The 23,463-nt window shown below is 34.0% G+C and overlaps 1 protein-coding gene across 1 annotated transcript in view; it reads right to left on the reverse strand.

Annotated features, from left to right (window-relative positions):
- Positions 1-23,463, reverse strand: part of MDGA2 (MAM domain containing glycosylphosphatidylinositol anchor 2) — an 855,787-nt gene that overhangs the window by 274,732 nt on the left and 557,592 nt on the right. Inside the window, exons 5-6 of the mRNA XM_042943085.1 lie at positions 22,442-22,574; positions 1-270 (exon numbers count right to left, since the gene is read on the reverse strand). Coding sequence (XP_042799019.1) covers positions 1-270; positions 22,442-22,574 — 403 coding nt within the window. The remainder of the gene's footprint in view (positions 271-22,441; positions 22,575-23,463) is intronic.

Here is a 23,463-nt window from a genome sequence, read left to right on the forward strand (position 1 = left end):
CTCTCACAATGATGTTGGTGGACTTTTTTGCAGGGTTTCCCACATTATTATTGGCGATGCAGCTGTAAGTACCGGCATCTTCTGAGGTGATGGCAGGTATGGTCAACGTTCCTCCATTCAAAACTGTCTTTTCAGGCAGAGTCCCAAAGGACCTGACCCAGGTGAGAGTGGGCACAGGCTCTCCTCCTGTCGTAACACATACTAATGTTATGGCCTCTCCAGGATTTACAACTATAGGGTCATCCACCAAGAGTTTAATTGACGGAGATGCTAAAAGACATAAACAAACAAACAAACAAAAAAAAATGCACTATTTAGATCTCCTACAACTGGAATTCAACAGCATGCTTTATATTTATTCAAACAATTAAAATGGCATATTCTTTTCTTTTGCCAAAATCTTACTGCATCATCAAGTTTAAACCGGATATAATGGTTACATATTTTAATTACATGGCATAAACCTGTAGAAGTGCACTAAGAATCTTACACAGAGAGAGAGGAATTAAAATTTATGTATTCCTGGATTATTGTTCCAAAATTAGAATGACAAGAAAGATTAAGGTTTTTAAGTAAAAATCCCTTTCTCTTTTAATACTGACAACCATTATTTGTTTTTGTTCTGCCAGGTACAAATATTGCAGCTGTTTAGTCCTTGTATTTTCATATTGCTGCTGTTTAGTCCTTGTATTTTCATAAGGAAGATCATCAATTATTTAATTTGTGGATCATTCTGAGGTGCTATGATATATTTTTGTGCCTGAACCCAACTGAATAAGAGATAAAGGCATAGATCATTCCAGTCTTTCACCAAGCAGTGGGCCTGGTTTTTGATCTTGAAAGGAATAACAAATCATCTAATTCTAATGCAGTCCCCATACTTCATCTCTAACCTCTCCATTCACAAAAGGTCTAAGACAGTGAGTTTGCATAACTGCTTTAAAACAAGCAAATGAAAAAAAAAAATAAAAAAAAAAACAAACAAAAAAAAAAAAACAAGCAAATGAGAGCTCAAACATAGTCGCCAAACTGTGACTCCTGCCACCCTAATGTTTAGGTTATATAATAATCTCCCCAGTGAAAATAATTCCCTTGCAAACTTTCAGGTTAAAAAATATAAAGATAAATATCCATTCAAAAAAATGCTGTGTTAGACTTTTCACCAAACACTCAAAATAGAAACAGCACAAAAACTATCTGTGTTCACATGCAGCACTTTTTTCTGCTTACAATGAAGTGCTGGCCTACACAACGCATCCTTAAATGAAGACGGGGGAATGCAGTACGCTGGTGTCTAATCTTACATATGCAGAAATATTTTATACCAAAGTTAAAACTGTATTGTAAATCCACATCAAAAACACATGAAATATTCAATTGTACAGTATAATTTTTTTTAACTATTAACTTCAACTTAGAGTAGAGAGTGATTTTCTCAGAATAAAAGGCAAACTTGTGTGGTCCAATATTGTCTTTCCTTGTTAAAACAAAATAAAGCCAAAAAACAGACAGGAACAAGAAAACAATTCCATACTATTATTATGGTTCTGTGGGATGGGCACAAATTGCCTGGATAACATTTTTAAACATGATTTTTTGCATGTTGGTCCTTCTAACATCATTTTAAGTAATATGGACGTTTTTCAAAGTGTCTTAATAGCCCATGTGAGGTGTTTACTTGAAATTATAAAGATTTATGATTAAAACTGGAAAACTCACATAGTGAAAATAATATGCAAAAGGCGCTGCAGTTTAGTACAAAAGAAAGTTCTGTCAAAGAGCTATTTAATATTACTATTTAAATATTTTAGAAATAGATATTATGTCTAATTATCAATATGTTGCCATGAAAAAGTAAAAGAAATCCCCATAGCCGAATGTGAGGTAAATAGCATAATCTCACAAGGGTATTTAGTTAAAGTATAATTCTAGAGATTCCAACTTTTATATCATGCTAACACAGTTCATTTGTTTTACATCATATTTTAGTAAAATTTAAAGTCCCAAGGCTTAACGGCCATTAACAGCATACGTTTGGACTATGGAAATATACAATGGTGACATTAACTCAAGAAATATTTGCCCCTGAAATCGACTTGTATAAAGATGAGCTTCTATTAGTTTCTATTAAAGAAAAAAGCTCAAGAAAATTCCAAAGTTCAGAAAAATAATACATATATAACAAGACCACTGTCGTACCTATAAAGCACTATATAGAACTATATCCACTGTCTTATTTTTTAAAAAATCCTCTCTTTCCCAAATCTGAATTGAAAAAAGAATATCGTCCAACTTAGATTTGTTGAAGATGGCATTCATTTTTCTGATTATCCCTGATATTAAAAACACCCCAAGAAGAACACAATAATGGCAAATGATTTCAAGACTTTAAGAATATTCATATACAGGGGCGCCTGGGTGGCTCAGTCGGTTAAGCGTCCGACTTCGGCTCAGGTCATGATCTCGTGGTCCGTGAGTTCGAGCCCCGTGTCGGGCTCTGTGCTGACAGCTCAGAGCCTGGAGCCCATTTCAGATTCTGTGTCTCCCTCTCTCTCTGCCCCTCCCCTGTTCATACTCTGTCTCTCTCTGTCTCAAAAAAAAAAAAAAAAATAAAATAAACGTTAAAAAAAAATTAAAAAAATAAAAAAAAGAATATATATATGTTAAAATCAAAATTTTCTAGCTTTAAATACTGAAAAGATAAAAGGTGAAATTGCTGCCATTTTGTTTCAGTGTCTTACTTTTGATTTTATAAGTATCAGTTTTTTTAAACTATGAGGTTTTGCTTAAGAACCTCAGAGGCATTAGAATTTACTAGGCTTAAGTGTAAAGCATGTCTTAGAGAAAAAAAATTAAAATGGGAAGACTTAAAAATATTTTTTTCTATTATCAAATGTATTTTTAGAGGAGACTTCTTATTGGAAGGATCCTTTGCTAATTTGGAGGTTTATAAAAGAGTAATGCAATATATCCTGGGCTATTTACTCCCTTTTTATAGGTTTCCATAGTCCCCATATTTTTCCCTTTCATATTACATTGTATAATATTAGCCAGGCTATTAGAACAGCTCTTGAGCCAGATGTAGTGTGGTGGTTCTATTATCTGAGTGATTCCATTATCCATTAAGTGGTGGGGTGTTTGAGTGGTAAGAGACACGTGAGTTAAAATCTTGACTGTGCTATTATTTAATAGCTGTTTGACCTTGGACAAGTTCTTTTACTTCTTGGTGACTCAATTTCTCATTGTTGAGATGGAGGAAAGCAATTGCTAACAAGCTTATAGCTTTGAGATGCTTTAACATGTCTAAAGTGTTTACAATAATGTCTAGGAAAAAATATCCACTGAAAAAGTGATACCCTCTGTTACTATTTTTGTTACCACTATCATAGCCAGGTCCAACACTTAGCACATAATAGGTACTTAATAAGTACTAGAAAGGCAAATCAATAAGGGAGCAAATTAATAAATGAGTGACTGGTGTGAAAAATTTAGTCACTATAAAATTCAACTGTTCTATTTTATTCTGATGCATATGGCTGAGATATTTTAGGATCATTTTGACTTTTGGAGGTTTTATACCATGTCATATAAAACACATTTAAAGACATACACATTTTAAGCAAACATGATTAAGCATTTATTAATATTTTAAATAATTTTCAATTTATAATTTGAAACTATTATTTTTCAAAATTCAACATTTTCACAGGAATTTTCAAAGCTTATGAGCAAAAATTATTATATGTATTTCATCATCCACCTTGTGAGTGAATGCTATTTGTTTCACAGTGTCCTTAAATTGTCCAACCATCCTGAGTCTGTGCATTATAAGCTTATTATTTTTCAAAATTCAACATTTTCACAGGACTTTTCAAAGCTTATGAGCAAAAATTATTATACGTATTTCATCATCCACCTTGTGAGTGAATGCTATTTGTTTCACAGTGTCCTTAAATTGTCCAACCATCCTGAGTCTGTGCATTATAAGATTCTTCTTTAGCACTTATATAGGTAGACAGGAAATGAGAAAGATAAATCTTATTACACTAAATCATGTAAGTAGCTGAGTGTTCAGTAAATGACTATAGCATGTGTTGGTCAAATTACCGCATCACTATATCAATACAAACATGGAAGGCCACAGAGGTCATCAGTCTCCTTCTTACTATGACAAAACTGCAGTGTCCTAAAACATATTGCAAGATCTAGACATCCATACATTCTTCACAGCAACATCTGAGAGACAGATTACCATTTTCAGCTCATTGTTAAGTAATAAAGAAATTAAACATGAAGATTGAAAAAGGGACAAGAGAAACACTGAATGGACAATATAAGTTTTATTTGGGATGTTCATGAAACCAAAGCAAAAAGTAGAAAAAATGAAATACATACAATAAACAAAGGAAATTTTCCAAATTAAGTGAAATTTAATAGAGTATTTGAAACATGTTTTTAGTTATTACCAACACCTGACTCAAATTACATAAAAATAATTCCAACTAAGTCAGCTTTTAACATAGCACACACATAGATACCACCAGCTATAAAAATTCTGTGTATATGCAGGGCTTATAAATAACTGTGGTGCCATTCAGGTTTTCAGAAAGGTAATCTTGCCAGCACTTAATTATGGCAAGCATGGGTTACCATAGGAGTTGTCACAGAGATGTGACTGTCCTCTTCAACATCAGTATGCCAACATTCTAGCATGACTGATGTGCTCTGCGGTAGGAATCTGACTGACTGATCGATTGATAGATAAATTATTGGTCCTGGGAGAAATGTGATGAAGTAGGATAACAAAAAGAGAGAGAAAGAGAGAGAGAGAGAGAAGGGAACGAAGAGGAAGAGAGGAAAAACCAGTCTGTTGTCTCTATTTTCCAAAATCCTAAACATTTAATAGAGTTTCAATAACTGCAGTGTGGAAAATATATTTTAGGAAATATCTTTGAGAAAGGGAATTCTGGCCATATTCCCTTCAGTTCCTCTTCTGGTAAACAAAAAGAAGAGTTTTCTTGGGCTGAGCAACAGACACTTCAGTGGGTTCCAGACAGAGAGAGGACTGGCCTCTTGGTTCACACACCAAATCCCAAACAGCTGGATATTCAAGAGCAGAGTATCTGTGTATCCCTTCTTGGTTTGAGGTCACTGAGTGTGACCAGCTAGATAAACGAGGACACAGTGAATCTCATGGGAAAGGCTCCATGCCTCAGGGGAGTGGTCTTCAGCCCCACGATGGTGGAATGGAAGAACAGAGACACCTCAACTAGCATGGTCTTTGTCTCAGTTTGAGCCTTTCCAAAAATAGGTCCTGATATATGTAGTTAACTTGAGTGCAGATGCAAGGAATCATACTGAAGGAGCAGAAAAGGGGGAAAGGAAAGGGGAAAAAGCCAGTAAAGGAGCACTAATGAGCTGGTCATCTTTGTGGGAAGCCTGGGTCCCTGCTGATTGGAACCCTGGGAGAGGCTATGGAGAACAGACCTCAAAGCTCTCCTTGTGAAGAGCAAGAAGGCTTTGTGGGGTGTTGTCTACTACCTCCCATCCCTCATTAGTTGAGGATTATTCTGTGGTTCTTAACCTTCCAACCTCATGCTTTGGCTGAACACATTGCTGAGTCCAGAGAAAGTGCTTAGAGAGAAGAGTACTGAATGTGGAACCTGTCGAAAGAAATTTCAGCAACCTCCACAACATGCTAAGAAGAGAAGGCAGGGCTTTCACAGTATCTGCTAGGATATCCTTCCATGTATCAGTGATAAATACCTGGCTATGCGGAGATAATATGAAAGAAATAGAGAAAGAAAGAATAACAAATGAATGGGTGGTGAGTAGAGGCACCTTTATCCATAAGGATACAGGCACAAAACAAAATGAATAAGAACACGGTGTAAATTGAAGGAAAGGGGATAAAAGTATATATGATTAACTTCCTGCTTCTGTTCTATGGCCCTACATTTTCTAAATTAAAACATATACAGATGATAAGCAAACCAAGCCCAGCTTCTATGTGGAGAGGCATAGCATAAGGTATGCTTACAGACTCAAGGAATAGAAAAAAGTTTCTCCCAGAAGAACTACTTACTTCACCGAGATGCAAGAATCACTATTTTTTTCATGCCTTTCCTTGAAATCCATTTTCAACACACATTTCACTGAAATACAGGTTGCAGTGAACATTTCACGTAGTAAAAATGAGAGAATATTTTAGAAGTTGAAGACTGAAAATAACCTATCCATTTACTAGGGTTACTATTCAAATATTATCATTGTTGACATATTAATTGATTCCCATGAAATCCAGAAATGATATCATATTAAGCAATTCTGTTTAAAACAATGCTCCAGGATATGGCAATATTCAAAACAGTATTCATAAATAGTCTCTAATTCAAGAGTGAGGCTTTGGTACAGATATTGAAACCAACATGCATTTTTATTACATTAATATTCACAGACAGAATACTTCTGGAAATGATTGAGAAGGCAGAGTAAGTGTGTTTCTGCACAGAAAATTACATAAAAGTCTCCTAGAAGAGACCTAGTTAATAATAATACCAGGGTCCAAACCAGGTTGGCACAGCCTCTTTTGTTATTATTATTGTTGCTGTTGCTGTTATTAGGAAGGAATGTTTTTAGATGTGTTGCTTATTTTCCCTAGTACAACGAATTTCAACACATCCATTCATCCATTCACTCAATGGGTATTTATTGACAACCTACTATATATTTAGTCCCTGTGATGGACACTTGAAATTTACTGGTGAAAAGAAAAACAGCCAAAGATCCCCTGCACTCAGAAGCTTACATCCTAGCAGGAACAGAGCTAGCCCTTTCCCCATGATTCCCATTATCTTAGGTGACTTCATATATTTACATCACCTGCCTGTTCTCTGAAGTTATGTGCATTTCTGATCCCTGACCAAGATGCTTATGCCACATGAACAAAATGAGTAAGGAAATTTGCCACAAGATATTATTCAATAAAATGAAGCTTTACAAAATAGAACAAGTGTCATTTACATTTGAATCTAATAAGTGGACAAGATAAATGGAAAAATTAGAAATGGAACTTGTGTTTTAAGGTGAGCAAAAGCTTATTTCAGTCAGTAAGCAATGCCAATAGTTGGGATGATTAAATACTTAGTGGCCTGAAATGCCTTCATATACTTTGGGAAACATGATGGAAAATAACAGTAAAACCACATACACCTCTCTCCCTTGGTCAACAATCCCTAACTATTCTTGCCAAAATGTAAAATCTTGGCTAAATTGGGTCTCATTCGAGTTTACAAGAAACCAAGCATTAATTTGCTATTGCAGCCGAATCCCAGGGGGTCATCACTCATGGAGAGTAATCCAACCTAAGCACTTCCGACTAAGGAATTTGTTGTACACAGAACTTTCCTGTTCTTTACAGAAGGTACCAGTTGTTTAGGAAGAGTGCCACTTTGTAACAATGTCCTCTTCACAAGATCAATAAAGCATGAATTTGCTATACTTGTTGCCTGAAATTTTCTTTCAGTGTTTATACACTTGGTAAACAGGTAGTCAACACTTTACCATGCTCAACTATCAATATCAATTCTTCACTGGATTCCTAGTTTTCTGTCCAAGCCAACTGAGTTACTTCCTCCTTTGTATGGCAATAGCTACTTTTAGTAACCACCTTTCATGCCCCACTACAACATTACATTTACTCCTACCCTTGTACTGTGAGATATTTAGGAATAGGATATCAGGGTGAAAAGGATGATGTTTTTCATATTTGTACCAACAGCACCTAGAAAAGGATGTCATAAAGAATTAAGTGCTCAATAACGTCTCATTAAATAAAACAATGTTGAATTTAAAGATCAGAGAACAATATGCTTAACATAATTATCTTTCAGGGAAATGCAAATCAAAACCACAATGAAATATGATATCACACCTGTAAGGATGGCTAAAATAAAAAAGACAAGAAATAACAGTGTTGGTGAGGATGTGGAGGAAAAAGGAACTCTAATATTACTGTTAGTGGGATTATAAACTAGTACAGTCATTATGGAAAACAGTATGGATGTTCCTCAAAAAATTAAAAATAGAAATATCATACAATCCAATAATTCCACTATTGGGTACTTACCCAAAGAATGTGAAAACACTAATATGAAAATACATATGCACTCCTATGTTGACTGCCCCATTATTTACAATAGCCAAGATATGGAAGCAACCTAAGTGCCCATCAAGAGACAAATTGATAAGGAAGATGTGGTATGAACGGAATATTACACATCATAAAAAAGGATGAGATTATACCATTTGAGACAACATGGATGCACCTAAAGGGTATTATGCTAATTAAGTCAGATTAAGAAAGACAAATACCATGTGGAATCTAAAAACAAAACAAAAAACAAACAAATAAACAAACACGGGGAAGAATCAGACCCAAAATACAGACAGAAAACTGAAGGTTGCCAGAGAAGTGGGTGTAAGTGGGCAAAATGGGTGAAGGGAAGTAGAACATACAGAATTCCAGCCATGGAATGACTAGGTCACAGGAATAAAACGCACAGAACAAGGAATATAGTTAATGATATTGTAATAGTGATGGATGACGACAGACGGTAGCTAGATTAGTGGTGAACATAGCATAATGTATACACTCAAATCATATTGGTGTACTCCCAAAACTAATGTAACACTGTGTGTCAACTATACTCAGTAAAATTAACAATAAAAAATAAAGATGAGAGAACAGAAACTCCACTTAATCCCCAACTACTCATTATTATAAACTTAACCCAAAAAAATAAAATGAAAAAATGTGACATATGACTTATAATTTCATGAGCCATTCATTGAAAAATAGTAGTTATAAAGACCTGCCAGTTCTTTCACTGCTCGATCCATCTAAACTTAACCTGGTTTATATTACTAACAAGGTGACAACAACGAATTTCTCTATCAAAATTTAGTACACCACTTTTATATAGTATTTACACGTCTTTGTGCTTAACCCTTTGCTCAGTTATGACATACACATTACTATTAATAAACTATGTGATTAAGCTAAATTATATCCCGGAAACCAAAATAAAGGGAGCATGGCCTTTATCCTAAGAGGACAGTATGTAGATAATTCAATATGGCCTTAAAAAAATCAGTCAGGACTTAAGACTTTTCTATGAGAATGAGATAGTGCAGCAGCAGAAGAGATAAAGACATCACCTCTAAGACCATCTGGTGCAGATCTCACAGCTATACTATTGAAGCCGTACCAGAGCATCGAAGCAAACAAAACAATAATTCTGTTCTGGCTACCACAGCTGCTGAAATAGAGGCAGCTGGTATTTCTATAACCAGTATGATAACACAGAGAGATCCATGCAAAAAGGTACTCTCTTACTGGTTACTCTCTTATTGAACTAACAAAGATTACTTTCTCTTTCTATAACCCAGCCTGGGGACACTGTATTATAGTGTTCTATTTTGAATCCTTTTATGGTTCTATAACTTTATTCTATAGCCATTTTGGCTAAGATTGGTGCAAAGCTAATCTTAAAAGAATAATTTTGAATAGATTTAACTCTGCTGGGCCTCTATTTGCCCCCTAAATATCCAGGGAATTCTGTTAAATAATTCCCAAGGGACTACTTAGGCCAGATTTCTATTTTGGTTAGGAAAACACCTGGGCATATAGTCTTCTAATCATATGACACATATTATTGAGGTTATTCCAGTTCCTAAATTGGGTCCAAGATCTAGCAAAGATTAGATGGAGAAAACTATAACCTTTAATATGTGCCAGACACTCTTCAAAAGCCTTTACATATACTGACTCATTTAATTGCATGAGATAGGTACTATTATTACTCATCTTAGTTATTATCAATCTGAGAAATAGTTCAGATAAATGGCCGTCACATAGATAGTGACGGCTGGAACTGGGATTCTAATTTAGGCAGTCTGATGTGAGATGAATATAAGTCATTGTAGATAAATTCCAAAGTGAAATAAACAAAGTTGGTAATTTCCAAGCTCTAACAGAATTCTTGGTATTTATGCCAGAGGAGGACTTAGTGCTGCCTCTCTGACAGAAAGAAGAGGTAGCATTCGTGTCATCCACTATTATGTTATAAAAACCTAGGAAGGGCAAAAATAAATGTGGGTTGCTAGTCAGACTTCCAGAAACATCTACCATTCAGAATACAAGTCCATTATTACATTATAAAAACCTAGGGAGGGCAAAAACAAATGTGGGTTGCTAGTCATACTTCCAGAAACATCTACCATTCAGAATACTAGTCCATTATTACGTTATAGAAACCTAGGAAGGGCAAAAACAAATGTGGGTTGCTAGTCAGACTTCCAGAAACATCTACCATTCAGAATACAAGGCAAAAAGGACTTGTGGACCACCTAAGTCAGAATTAAAAGGACTTAATTCTGAAGTGTCCTTGGCTCTCTAGGCCATGCCCAGAGGATGTTTACTCCTAACTTATACATAGCTACAGTGGAATCAGTTATTTCAATTCTCAGATTTCAAGAGGTAAGGAGGAGGAACTTAAAGTCTTCTTGAGACAGGAAAATGGAGAACAACGGTGGTAGGTGACAATGTGCCAGCAAGAAAAGAGAAAGAGAAACATCACATAGAACAGTAAGTGTGGTCACAAAGATAAACTAAGTTATTTCAACTATCGTCCCCAAAATGCCAGATTACGAAGGCATAATTTTGAAAAGCAAGAAAAGAAGTAATATATCCACATATTTAGATGTTAATAATTAGATGCAGAGAGAAAGAAACATTTTTGCTGATGCTTCTAAATTTTGTTATAAAACACTACTTTGTGAAAGACAAAAGTGGTCATATTTTGCTGAATACAGTAGTAGACCAAAGCTTGATAAAAAAATCAAATCATACAAATCATACATACATTCACATTGAACACACTTGAGCCTTATAAATGGTTATTTACTGTGGATTTTGGAAGCGGTTTTACAAAATAGAATATAATCTTGATTGCCTGAACTGGGTCACAACCCAGATAAGTGTAGTGTCATGAGTTCCTCAGCACTGAGCACATATCTGTTACCAACCTCTCAGCTGGGATTTCTGCTCTAGTCTCCATGGACATGTGTGCATTTGGAATCTAATTCTAGTAGGTGAGGGTGCCTTAATAAATTAAGACCTGTCCTGGGAAAGCCTACTATTGTGTCGATTTTGTTACGTAAAGGAATAAATGTGGTTTTAGGAGATGTTTCCTTTCAAATACAGATAGAATTAAGTATTTTTCTTACTATGATGTGTATATTGATATTCCTTCCCCATATTAATTAAATAAAAAAAGGAAAAAGGAAGGAAGAAAAAGAATCAGAGCATAATTTGTAAAAAATAAATGCGCTGAAATAGAGAAATTCGATTTCAAGTGTTGTGTGTGATGAGGAACCATTTGGACTGAATTGCAAAGCCATGCACATTGTGGTTTACACTGGAGAGAATGACAATTTTAAACTATAGACCTTGTAGTAGGTGTCACTGCAGTAGATACACTGCAGGTGTATCATGTTGACATTCTGTAAATAGTAGCTGCTGCTTAACACTGTCATTACAGATCTAATTCCAACAAGAGTCAATTCAAGTCTAACCATTTAACTAGCTACACTTCTTATCTTGGGATTTCAGACATTCAGAGAATATTTAAATATATTGCTGTCATGTTCTAGGACAATGCTGCTACATGATAAGGGAGGTATTTATTTTTTGAATAAGAAATAATGTAATATAGTATGTAGAAGAACTAAATAAGCTGCAAAAAATGGAATACTGCTTAAGGAAAGATTAAAAGCCAATAAAACCTTTTTAATACAATTTTAATATGAGAGATAAAACATTGACTGAATCACCTCTGAATTCAATTCCTCTCTACACATAAGAAATGCATGTATAAAATGTCCTGCCAATATTTTACTTCTCAAAGCCACTGCAAATATAGATTTTACATTTTACTTCTGATATTTTCACTATAGATTTCAGTAAATCTACATGTTCCCATTTTAGTATGAGCTGCAGAAATATCTTTACGGAGGATGTGAAGACCATTTGTTTTAAGTGTCGAATTATTTTTTGTTTTTCTTCAAGTTCTTAATAAATTGATTTGCCTATTTAACTCTTCAGCAACTTGAGAATTAAATCCATTTTACACTGAATGTGGATCTGCGTACATATAATAATGCTTTTTAAACCTATATTCATATTTAACACCTAGCTTAAACACACAAAATGATATTTAGCATGCAGACCACTGCATATTCAGAGAATTTTCAGATTCTTTGAAATGTAGTATCATATTTTTTGTATAGCCCATAGTGTCATAATACTTTATGATATCATATCAAATTGCTTTTTACTTATGGTTCTAAAATGAAAAAGACATGAAAATTACAATTTTTTATCAGATTGAGCTAAATTTAAAGTTGAAAGACAACATGCAACAAGGCAGGACTTGAGTTATTACACACTTCTGATCCACATCAGGAGAATTAGAAAGATATAAAAATAGGGGTTTATCCTCCTATTCCCCTTTTTGTTTCCTTTAAGCAAGTGCCTTAGTAGATTAATCCTGGAGAAATTTAACAAGAAACCCATATTACACTGCCTATTTTCCCAAAAGGTTTGTTCATCTATTTCCTGTTGTCCCTAATTTGTTTTCTCTTCACTTTGGAAATATATTTGGAACTAAAGCCTTTTCAGTAAAACAAAGCAAACTATGGTTGCTGGATTTTGCTTTCCCTGGCTGACTTAAAATCCTCCCTCTTGCTTGGTTGAGTACAATGTTGCATTGCCAAACCAAAGTAACAACTTAAAAAGAGTAGCTTCATAAAAGTGACACATCTTTTTATGCTAAAACTATATACCTGGATTCTTGATAATATTCATTCTTATCAAATCGGGATACAAGGTGCCATTCATAAAACAAGAGGCCACGGCTATCATCAATGAATTCCTATTACACAATGTGTCTATCAGAAAATAAAACTGCTGACTTTACTGCACATTCAGTAGGTAGTATGTGATTGAAAGTTGCCATCAATAAAATGCTCAAGTAGTTCAATAAGCAACTAAAGCAGAGTGACTCAAAGCAGCTGACAGAAAGAAATGCTGTTCAAAACATAAACTAAAGCATATTATTAAACAATTGGACATGCCTATTTTCCATGGGAATAGAACAGTAGCAAGTAAATCAACAGGAGTATGTTGCTAGTGGGGAAAAAAATGTTTCTTAAAACAGACTTTGCAGAAAATGGAAATTGAGGGAATAGCTGAAATCTTTGTGAGGCTTTGGAAATAACTGCCACAATAGCAAACCAAAAGTGCATGTGATGTCTGGACTTATAATCAAAAGATTGATGTTAATGCATTTCTGATACTCAGCTTGTCTGTTATTTCCCATGTACCAATCTCTCAGCTTCCAGTCCCTGTAACAATATACTACATACCCTATGTATCAACTACTACAGGGTCTCTCTCTCTCTGTCTCTCCCTGATTTTAATTAAAAGTCTGCATGAACCAATATGAATCTTTTAAATTATGGCTACTGTGGCTCACATGACTTTATGATAGTAACAGTGACCACAAGGCTACAACTTAGCCCACCACGGTGACTTAAATCCTATGAGTAATGTGGCTAATCTCATTTAATCTTTCCAGTATGTATGATGAGGTAAAAATAAACTTGATACTTTGAAATGCCTTAGAGCTTGAGGGAGAACAGTAGCCAGGGATGCATCCTCTCTTGAAGGACATTAAAGCCTTCCTGCCGCTGAATTCTTTAAATTTTGTATAAGAAATAATGAAAGTACAATATTTGCAAAGATTCTCTAGAATTGGTGCATTCAGTTCATAGATTATTTAGTAGCTTCACTTTTTCCTGGATAGTAATGTAAATCCCATATATAAAAGGGCAACAAGCACAATGAGGTATTAATATTCCTAAACTGTGTGAGCCTGAACCTTTCTTGATGGACCTTGGGGCTCAAGAGTACCTGAGTATGTATAGGTTTCATCCACTTCTTTGCAACCAGCCACCTCATTCATGTAGGTTTTTATTGTTGTTGATGTTACCTTGCTAAATAAAAATGAAATTTTAGAGTGAATGTTGTCTTGTCATCAATCTGAAACCAACCTCAGAGCAAATTATCAATATGACTTGACAGAAAAGCAAGTTCAAAGAGTTGACAGAATTGGTCATAGCACCAATGGAGTGGGGAGAGCCAGGATCCATACCCAGGTATTCTCACTGATGCTTCTTTACAAAAGAGTGGCTTAAAGCTGTATATGCAGCAGTATTAACAATTGTCATTAAGACTAGTATCCTATATGGAAAGAGGCTGCATGTGGAATTAGATCACTGGGTAATTAAACATACTGGTTTGCCTGGGATTAAAGAGTTTTCCAGAATTGGGACTTTCACTGAGTCTAGGACAAACTGGGATCATTGGTAACCTTAAAGATGATCATTTGCTGTAATCAATTCTAGGATTAGGGTGAATAAATAATGGGATTAGGTACATGAACTAACGGAAATTATTTTACCTTCATCTTGACAGCCAATAATATACAAATGCAAATTTTTCGACAAATGATCGTGGAGTTATTCTGTATCACAAGTTATGAGTGGCAAATTCAAAAACCATGAAAGAAGTCTAAAATGCATTTCTACCAATTTAATTAGTATCTATAATAGCATAATTTCAAGCAGTTTCACTAGAACAATAGAATCTTGAAAAGTACTAAGCTGTGGCCTATAAATCCATAATCTAGAAGCAATTTAAAATTTAAAAAATGAATTATTCTCAGGGATATAAAAATCCTTATTTTATTTTAGCTTATCTTCACTCAACTTGCTGAAAGAAATATTATAAAATACATGGTTTGAACTTTCTATTCTCATGAGTAATTTTTAAATTATTCAATTTAATTATAGTCTAACAGCATAAGAAGAATAGTAACTACTTAAAATTAGAAAAATCTTACCAATGAATTATTCTAGATGTTTGCTAAATCACAAACTATTTGATATGCTCCAAACTATTTGTGGTAATTTGTGAGACAGAATGTCAATAGTTTACAGCCTTGTCAATGAATGATAAGTGTTTCATTTGACTAACAGTGTTTTTTTAATGTTTATTTCTTTTTGAGAGAGAGAGAGAGAGAGAGCGAGCATGAGTGGGGTAGAGGCAGGGAGAGAGGGAGAGAGAGAGAATCCCAAGCAGGCTCTATGCTGACAGCAGGGTTCGAACCCACGAACTGCAAGATCATGACCTGAACCGAAATGAAGAGTTGGATGCTTAACCAACTGAGCCATCCAGGCACCCCTCATTAACAGTGTTTTTTAATCTTGTTCCATGTTTAGATATCTACTGTGTCTAGGTTCTGATACCTTCTGGGAGAGCTGATGGCTTCTGAGGAATATTTTATATAAGAATTCATAATCCAAGAATAACTTTGGATATAACAAACTTGAAAAATGCACTGCTAGGACAACAAAATGCACAGGTGTAGGGAGATCTCAGCAACATGCAAACTTCTTGTTACTATAGTAATAGGATTTTGGGAAATCTGGGTCACCTTGTTGCTCTGGAAACAGTCTCAGGAAGACCAAAGTTGAAACCCCATAATGACACTGCTTCTATCTCCAGATTCACTGCTTACTCATCACCTGTATTTTCACATTTCTGAAGAGACATTAGTGAGAATAGGTCATATATAAGTTCAATTACCTTAGGAAAAGATGAGCACTCATATTAAGAATCTGCTGCATATCAACACGATTGAAAGCTTTTTCAATTTACCTTACATACCATTATTAATTTCGCAAAATAATACTTTGATTTCTGTTAAACATTTTTGTCAATAATACTTTATATAGTAGACCAGACTATGTACTCATTTCTATAGATTTTTCTGAGAAATTATTATTTAATTCACCCACTGATAACAGTAATTCACAAAACGATTATGAACTTTTTTTCAAGATTAGTCATCAGTGGTTGAAGCTGTAAACCATATCCTAGCAAAAACCCTAAGATTCTTATCACCATCTCATCATTATTACTAATGGTGTCATTTTATTCCTTCTTTCTATTACCTAGGTTAACAACCCAATTATAGCTACTATATATTATATTTGTTATATGCCAGATATTTTTTTTAAGTTTTTCATTTAATAGCATTTAGAGCCTACAAAACTAAATAACGTGGAACTTTGTATTATCCCCATTTTATGTGGGGGGAAAATAAGTTTAAAGAAACTAAGTAACATCTACAAATTCAGAAAACCAGAATTTGAATCTAAGATTTTTGAATTTCCAAATTCATGCAAAAGAGTTATAGGAAACATCTCATTCTCTAATGATAGCATATCAACATTATGTGTGTTCTGTTGGTGGATCTAGTAGTAAATACCAGTTTTAGAAAATGTGAATTATCTATGATAAAAAATCTCCATTAAGGCACTCATGTTCCCAATATTTCAGTGTGTGAAATGGTGATTTTCGGCTTTTTTCTGTTTTTTTCCTTCTGTTTTATTTTCTGTTGCACATACTAACTTCACCAAAAAGGAAATCAGAAAAATAACATATGGGTTGTCTGTATATTATCTGTGATCTTATTTCAATACTTTGATCATGCTCTTAAAATTTCATGCTAATACTATTACAATAGTGATTTCTGCCCTCACTAGATTTTCATTCACCTTTTACAGTTGCTTCCTTACTTTATCTCCAAACCTAAAATTACAGGGCCACAAACACTCTCACTAGAGTTGAAATACTTTGTGATACTAATGAAGAAAGGTTTTTTTTTTTTTTCTTTAAATGTTAGATTCATTTTCTTACATGGATTTTACATATATTATAAACTTATATCTGAAATTTTAAAAGAAAAGGAATCCTAAATGCAAAGGCTACCTTTCAGTCATTTCAAAGTGTTATGGACTGAAATGTGTGCCCCTAAATTCAATATGTTCAAGCCCTAACCCCCGGTGTGACTGTATTGGAGATAGGGCCTTTAGGACATAATTAAGGTTAAATGAGGTCATAAAGGTGGGACTGTAATCTGCTGTGTCTTTATGAGAGGAGGAAGAGACACAAGAACTCTAGCTCATTCATGCCCTCCCTCTGTGAACCACAGAGGAAAGACCACAGCTGGGAAGGCAGCTATCTACAAGCCAAGAAAGAGAGGCCTCACCAAAACTCAACTCGAACAGCATCTTAATCTTAGACTTCCAGCCTCTAGACTGTGAAAACATAAGTTTCTGTTGTTAGGCCACCCATCTATGGCATTCTGTTATGGCAGCAAAACTAGTACAAGGAAGTCATTGTATTTGCACTACGTACTTCTCACAAATGTAGTCTTTTTTTAAACAGTTATTGTTGGTGAAATGCCATATTTTTTTTAAATTTTTTTAAGGTTTATTTATTTTTGAGTGAGAATCAGATTGTGAGCAGGGGAGGAGCAGAGAGAGGGAGACAAAGAATCTGAAGTAGGCTCCAGGCACAGAGCTGTCAGCACAGAGCCCAACGTGGGGCTCAAACCCACCAACTGTGAGATCATGACCTGAGCTGAAGATGGACTCTTCACTAACTGAGCCACCCAGGTGCCCCTGAAACACCATATTTAAGTCCTAATAAATGATACTACTGATTGTATAGATGCAGGAGAGACCACCAAAAGGCAAGACACTCAAATATCCATATAGCTAAGAAAAATGCCTGAGGTCAGAACCCACATGTACAGCAAAATGTCTACTGCCCCTTTCTTTGCACTTAAATGGGCTATCTATGAAAAAGGGCATACCATTTTACAAGAGAAAGTGTTTATGTATTTTTATTTCATATCTACAGCTATTCCTATACTACTCCTATAACTGAAATATTATTTTATTTCTCATAACACCTATTAAATTCCCATAAACATAAAACAACCATAAATCACAATGTACAAAAAATCTTACATTGAAGTTTATTGTAATTTCTGGGAATTTATATTATACCTACCAGGTGGGTTATCTAACAGAAAAGGCAACAGTTACCTAGCATAAGAAACAGAGATTTCTCCTAACCTTTCTTATTAAGACAGATTAAAGGGGGCGAGGGGGGAAGAAGAGAAAGAAGATGAAAAAGAGATAGAAGGGAGAGAGAGAGGAAGAGGAGAAAGGGGTATAGGTTTGCCCTATTTATTTAGCCAGCAATAACTTTTATGATGAATTGGTTCCTAAATGTGATGCACATTTCAGGAAGACATCTTAATTAGGTAATTTTTATAAATGCTAAATGTGAGCAGACTAAATCAAAAGACTATATAATTAAGTAAAATTAGCCCCACCTGTCCCATTTCTTTATAGACTACATCATAACCTCTCAAGCAGGTACAAAATATGTTTTTCATCCTAATATAAGTAACCTACTTAATTCTTACTTGCCTTTCAAATCATGACACATCAATATATAAGTGCTAGAAATAAATTAAAATAAATTAAATTTGCTTTATCATAATTCCTATGTGCCCTCATGTTAGAAGTATAAATTATCTGAGAAATTTTAGTATTTAATATTCAAAGTTACCATAATTATGATAATTTAAAATATATACCTATATTTATTAATATTCTAAATTTACAAATTTTAACAGGTTTGTTTTAATGAACTAAGAAAAATACAGCTACATTGGGAATTTACCAATCAAGAGCTAATCTTTGTCTTCCAAACAGGAGTAGGAAACAACTTTGGTCTCTGCTACAACATTATGATAAGAAGTTAATACACCTAAAATCTTCATATTTTATAAAATTCTATGAACTGTCATGATAAGTTCTAAGACAGCTAGATCAGGTATGATAAATAATGACATTTCTATGATAGGAGATTTTCCATAGCATGCCAAGTAACCAACAGGGGCCAACAAATGATTGGACACTCCATGGTCCAATGATATTCAATTATAAGCTCTACTAGATGCCAATTCATAGCAGAAAATTTAAGGAAATATGTTGTTGGTAAATCTACAAATGATGCTGCCTTTTAAAATGACACCTAAACATGGCTTTTCTAAGCAGTTCTATAAAAAAACAGACTCTTATTAACAAAAGTTCTTATTCACAAAATAGACTGGTTCATGGAAAACACTCTAATGATACAGACAGTTTTTGTTTTCCAAAGCAATCATTTATACTTGGTTAAAGTGTATACATTGCAAGAAGTGTAATTCAGCAGGTATAGGAAGGGCCCAGAGAACGATACTCCATGATGCAACTGTTCTGCTGCAAAAACTTTTTGAAAACGTTATTCACAGAGGACTGTCTCCATCTTCATATGCTACGTCATTTGGGCATTGTGCAAAGCAGATCAATACCCTGATTACAATTAAAAAGTTTCCCTGAGATGTTAGAATAAAATTATACCAAAAATACATTTAATAGTCAATTATTTGATCTCCATTACAAAAATTATTTCCAAAGTTATCCTTTCGTCAAATTAATTAACAAACAAGAGCAATCACAGATATTACAATATTTGTAATAGAATATTCTCCCCCTCAATACTTTAAATATTTTCCTTGACATTTTGCAAACCAAGAGTTAAAAATATGGGAACTTTATGTCATCTAAAGATTCACAAGAGTGAAACGATAAAGAGCACCTGTCTCTCACATTGATTATGGCCATGGTGACTCCTGATCTTCCAGTGTTAGCAATGAAATAGCCTGTATGCACTTGTCAGTTTATTGACCTGTTTGCATGAAGATGCTGAAAGCTTAATTTATTCCTGGTGTAATTTGAGAGCCACCTCAAGATTCCACCTATTTGAAATGCACCAACTCTTTCAACTTAGAGTACAACCAGATGGTGAAAATGCAGAAGAAACCTGGACTGAATATGTAAAGCACCAGGCTGCAGGACGTGCCCAATTATAGTTAGTGAAGAGTCAAACAAGGCACTAACTTGTATTTTTAAACCCAATTATTTACCATAACTCTGATGCTCATTTTTCAGTGAACATCAATTTAAGATTTTTGTGAGATAATTTATAAAAGAGAAAAATAGGTTATTTTGTTACCTCAGTCTACATATGCAACACTGCAGTCTGAAAAATAAAGAATGGAACAGAAAACTGAACAGTTAAACAAAACATCTATATTACAGAGTTCCTGTGCTCTCTGTAAGACAGGGAGTCAAATCTTTGCTTTCTCAGCTGCAAATGTTAAAAATCACCTCAGAAATAAAGTCACCCAACTGCTTTCTAAGACCTCAGGCAGGGAAAGTCTATCACCTCTCATGGTAATCTTCTCCATTCAGCTTTAGGATAATACGTGATTTTTTTTTCCTAATAAAACTCCGGTTGAAATTTAAGTTCATTTTCTCTAGCTCTACAAAAAATTTTGAATAGCTAGTCAGTCTCCTATTTAAAACAACTCCTCCAACATTGGGTTAGATTTTGTTCCCTGTTATTAGTAGCCATAGAACATTGAGAAATAATAAAGTATACATTCCTGAAGCAGAAAAAAAATGTTAACTATAATTTTGTTGTACCTCTTAGACTTCAAAGAATTTTTGTTTATGTTGATTTAGTTCATTCTCAAAACAACCCAATGAGGATACTTTAATCACTATGGGATAGTATGTTATGTGTCAAATGATAAAGACGTGATAAAAAGAAAACAAAACATCTAACTGCTTACATCCCAGTAGTTATAAAGATAAACTGAGACAATAAACAAGAAATACTTTTAAAAGTAATAAAACATTGTCAAGGGCAAAGCTGTGACATATGTAATAATACCTACTACTTTGTCCATATTATGTCGCAATGTTTCCCCATCCCATAGAACCTACTTACATTTTATTTCTAATTTTTCTCTCTGGATCATGTGTATTTTAAAAATAAATTAAAGAAACTAAGAAAAACAAAATCAGTTATAATAATTCACAAAGTATTTCATGCCAAGAACAATAGCATCATCACACCCAGTTCTTACATGTTAATCTCTGAGAATTATTTCTCAATATCATATTTCTTCTTTTTTAAGTGAAATGAGATTATTAACTTCTATAAGTCTTAGGTCTCCTAAAATTTTATATTTCTATTTTTTTTATTCAACGTAGTTTCCCTCAAGTCTTTCTCATCCTTCTTGATAAAGTTTATTTTCATCTCCCACTTTCTTCTTCTACCTTCCACAAATGACTTTTACCTGCTGCTTAAGAAATCATTTCTCCAGTTTAAGGCAATTTACATCTTATCCAATATTCCTGTGCCTATCATTGCTGACCCATAATAGGAACCCAATACACTTCTGACAAATAAATGAATGAATACATTTTTAAAATGACTTTCAAAATTTTAACAACTCAATGGAACATATGTTGATGGGTCAATGTTTGAGCACATGTTTTTTCCACCTTCCAATAAAGTCCCAGGTTTAATCTTCTTACCAAATGAGCTGGATGGGATGCTGACTAGTTCTTTGTTGAAAAAAACTGACAAAGTGTTCCAAGTGCTTTATGTATATTAACTCATGAATTCTTCTCTACAACGTTAAGAATTTATGAGGAAACTGAGGCAAAGAAGTGTGAAGTGATTTGCTCAACAAAATCCAAGTGCTAATAAGTGGCAGAATCAAAACCTATACCCATGCACACCCAACACACACCTTTCCAGGTTTCTGTTAATGAGAAAAGTCCTTTTAAAACTCCATATTTTAATAGCATTATTTAAAAGTAACAATTTATATTAATTGCCACTGCAAGTTTCTCAACACCAGTTCAAATTCTATTTGATTGGGGTGACTAGACACAATCATAGAAAAGACAGTCCATTCCCATGCTCTCTCTTTGCTCTTTCATTTAGCAATTCCCTTTTAATATGTTTGCAGTTATTCTGAGGTCTATAGTACTAAACACAGGCTGACTTAAGTTGCAATCTTGCTAATGTTTTGACATTTTCTACAAAAATGCTTTCCAGAAAACACCTACCTGAAATTACCAATTAACTATCTTGACTTGAAACAGAGTAAGAGAGGGATTCTGTTACTTAGCTTTGGAATTACAAAACACTTTTAGCAATTTAGACCATAAATTTTTATATGAAGAATCTAATATTTCTCAGAATGTTTTGAACAGGACATGGGCATGCTTGTGACATTTATGAATACAATATCTTAAGGAAGCACAATTTTGTATGCAATATAAACAAACCTAACATGGGAATATATTGCATTGTAAAGTGTGCATTTACTAAAAGCTTTCCAGATATCACAGACTTTTCTGGGGGAAAAATAAAGATGCCTTGTACCTACTTATACTAAAGAAATAATGTGGTCTACAAGAAAGTTAGAGCCTTTTTAAACATTAACAATGGATAAAAGACATAAGACACTGAGAGATAGCTCCATACCTGTTTTGTTGGAAAGTCTAAATGACACCATCTTATCAGGAATATTACATACATTCCTCACTGAAGCAATGCAGCTATAATTAGCATAGTCCTGAGGTCGAAGATTCTTTAGTTTTAAGATCTTGGTTTCACCCTGAAAACATAGAAAAGGTCATTAGAAAAAGTCAACAGTAACCAAAATGAATGAATGAATGAATCATGGCATTATAGTGTATTAAATCATATTATTATCAAAATCTAGCAGATTGTCTTATTTTGAAGGAAAATGTCTTTAAATAAAACAAAAACAAACAAACAACAAAAACACCACATGCATTTAAAAATAATACCGCAATATGCCTGGAGATAAAAACTAACAGTCTACAATGAAAACTCAACATTTTCTTTGCAAATTAGCTTCATAAAGGGAGAAATCTATTTCTGGTGGTGGTTATGCCAATTATTATGCAAAGATCAGAACAGTGTACTTAATAATGGAGTTTATTTAACAAATGCTGCAATCTATATAGACTTCAACATGAAATGTTTTGAGAGAAAAGGATTCTGAAGAAGAGCTAATAAACGAAAAACTGTTGGTAGAACAGTTATTGAAATCAATCTAATAACAGGCAATTAAATTTATAAACATAAATATTTTGTGTATATGTATCAATGATAGATGACAGATATAGAACTGTCTTAAAGAAGCATTCATGAATGTTTCTAAATAATTACTGCTCTTGCTATCTTATATTCAGGAGTTCAAGACCTAGATCTTCCAGGTAAATCTGCAAAATCATACACTAAAATCAGGCAAGCTGCACAAACTCTTGATAATCCAGGAAAGACCATGTAAAACAATGAAATTATTCAAAGGGTAAAAGAGCAAACAAACAACAACAATAAAAAATTAAAGAAAAAAAAAACCCCTACTGCGCAATTTAAAATAGGTCTCTTGAGATTTTGTTACTTTAAGGTCATTAATGCATCTTCTCCAAATAGTTCTTCTCATAAGTAAATGAATTATGGAAATGATAAACAGT

The sequence above is a fragment of the Panthera leo genome, chromosome B3 (assembly GCF_018350215.1).
Source record: "Panthera leo isolate Ple1 chromosome B3, P.leo_Ple1_pat1.1, whole genome shotgun sequence".
Classification (NCBI taxonomy): Eukaryota; Metazoa; Chordata; class Mammalia; order Carnivora; family Felidae; genus Panthera; species Panthera leo.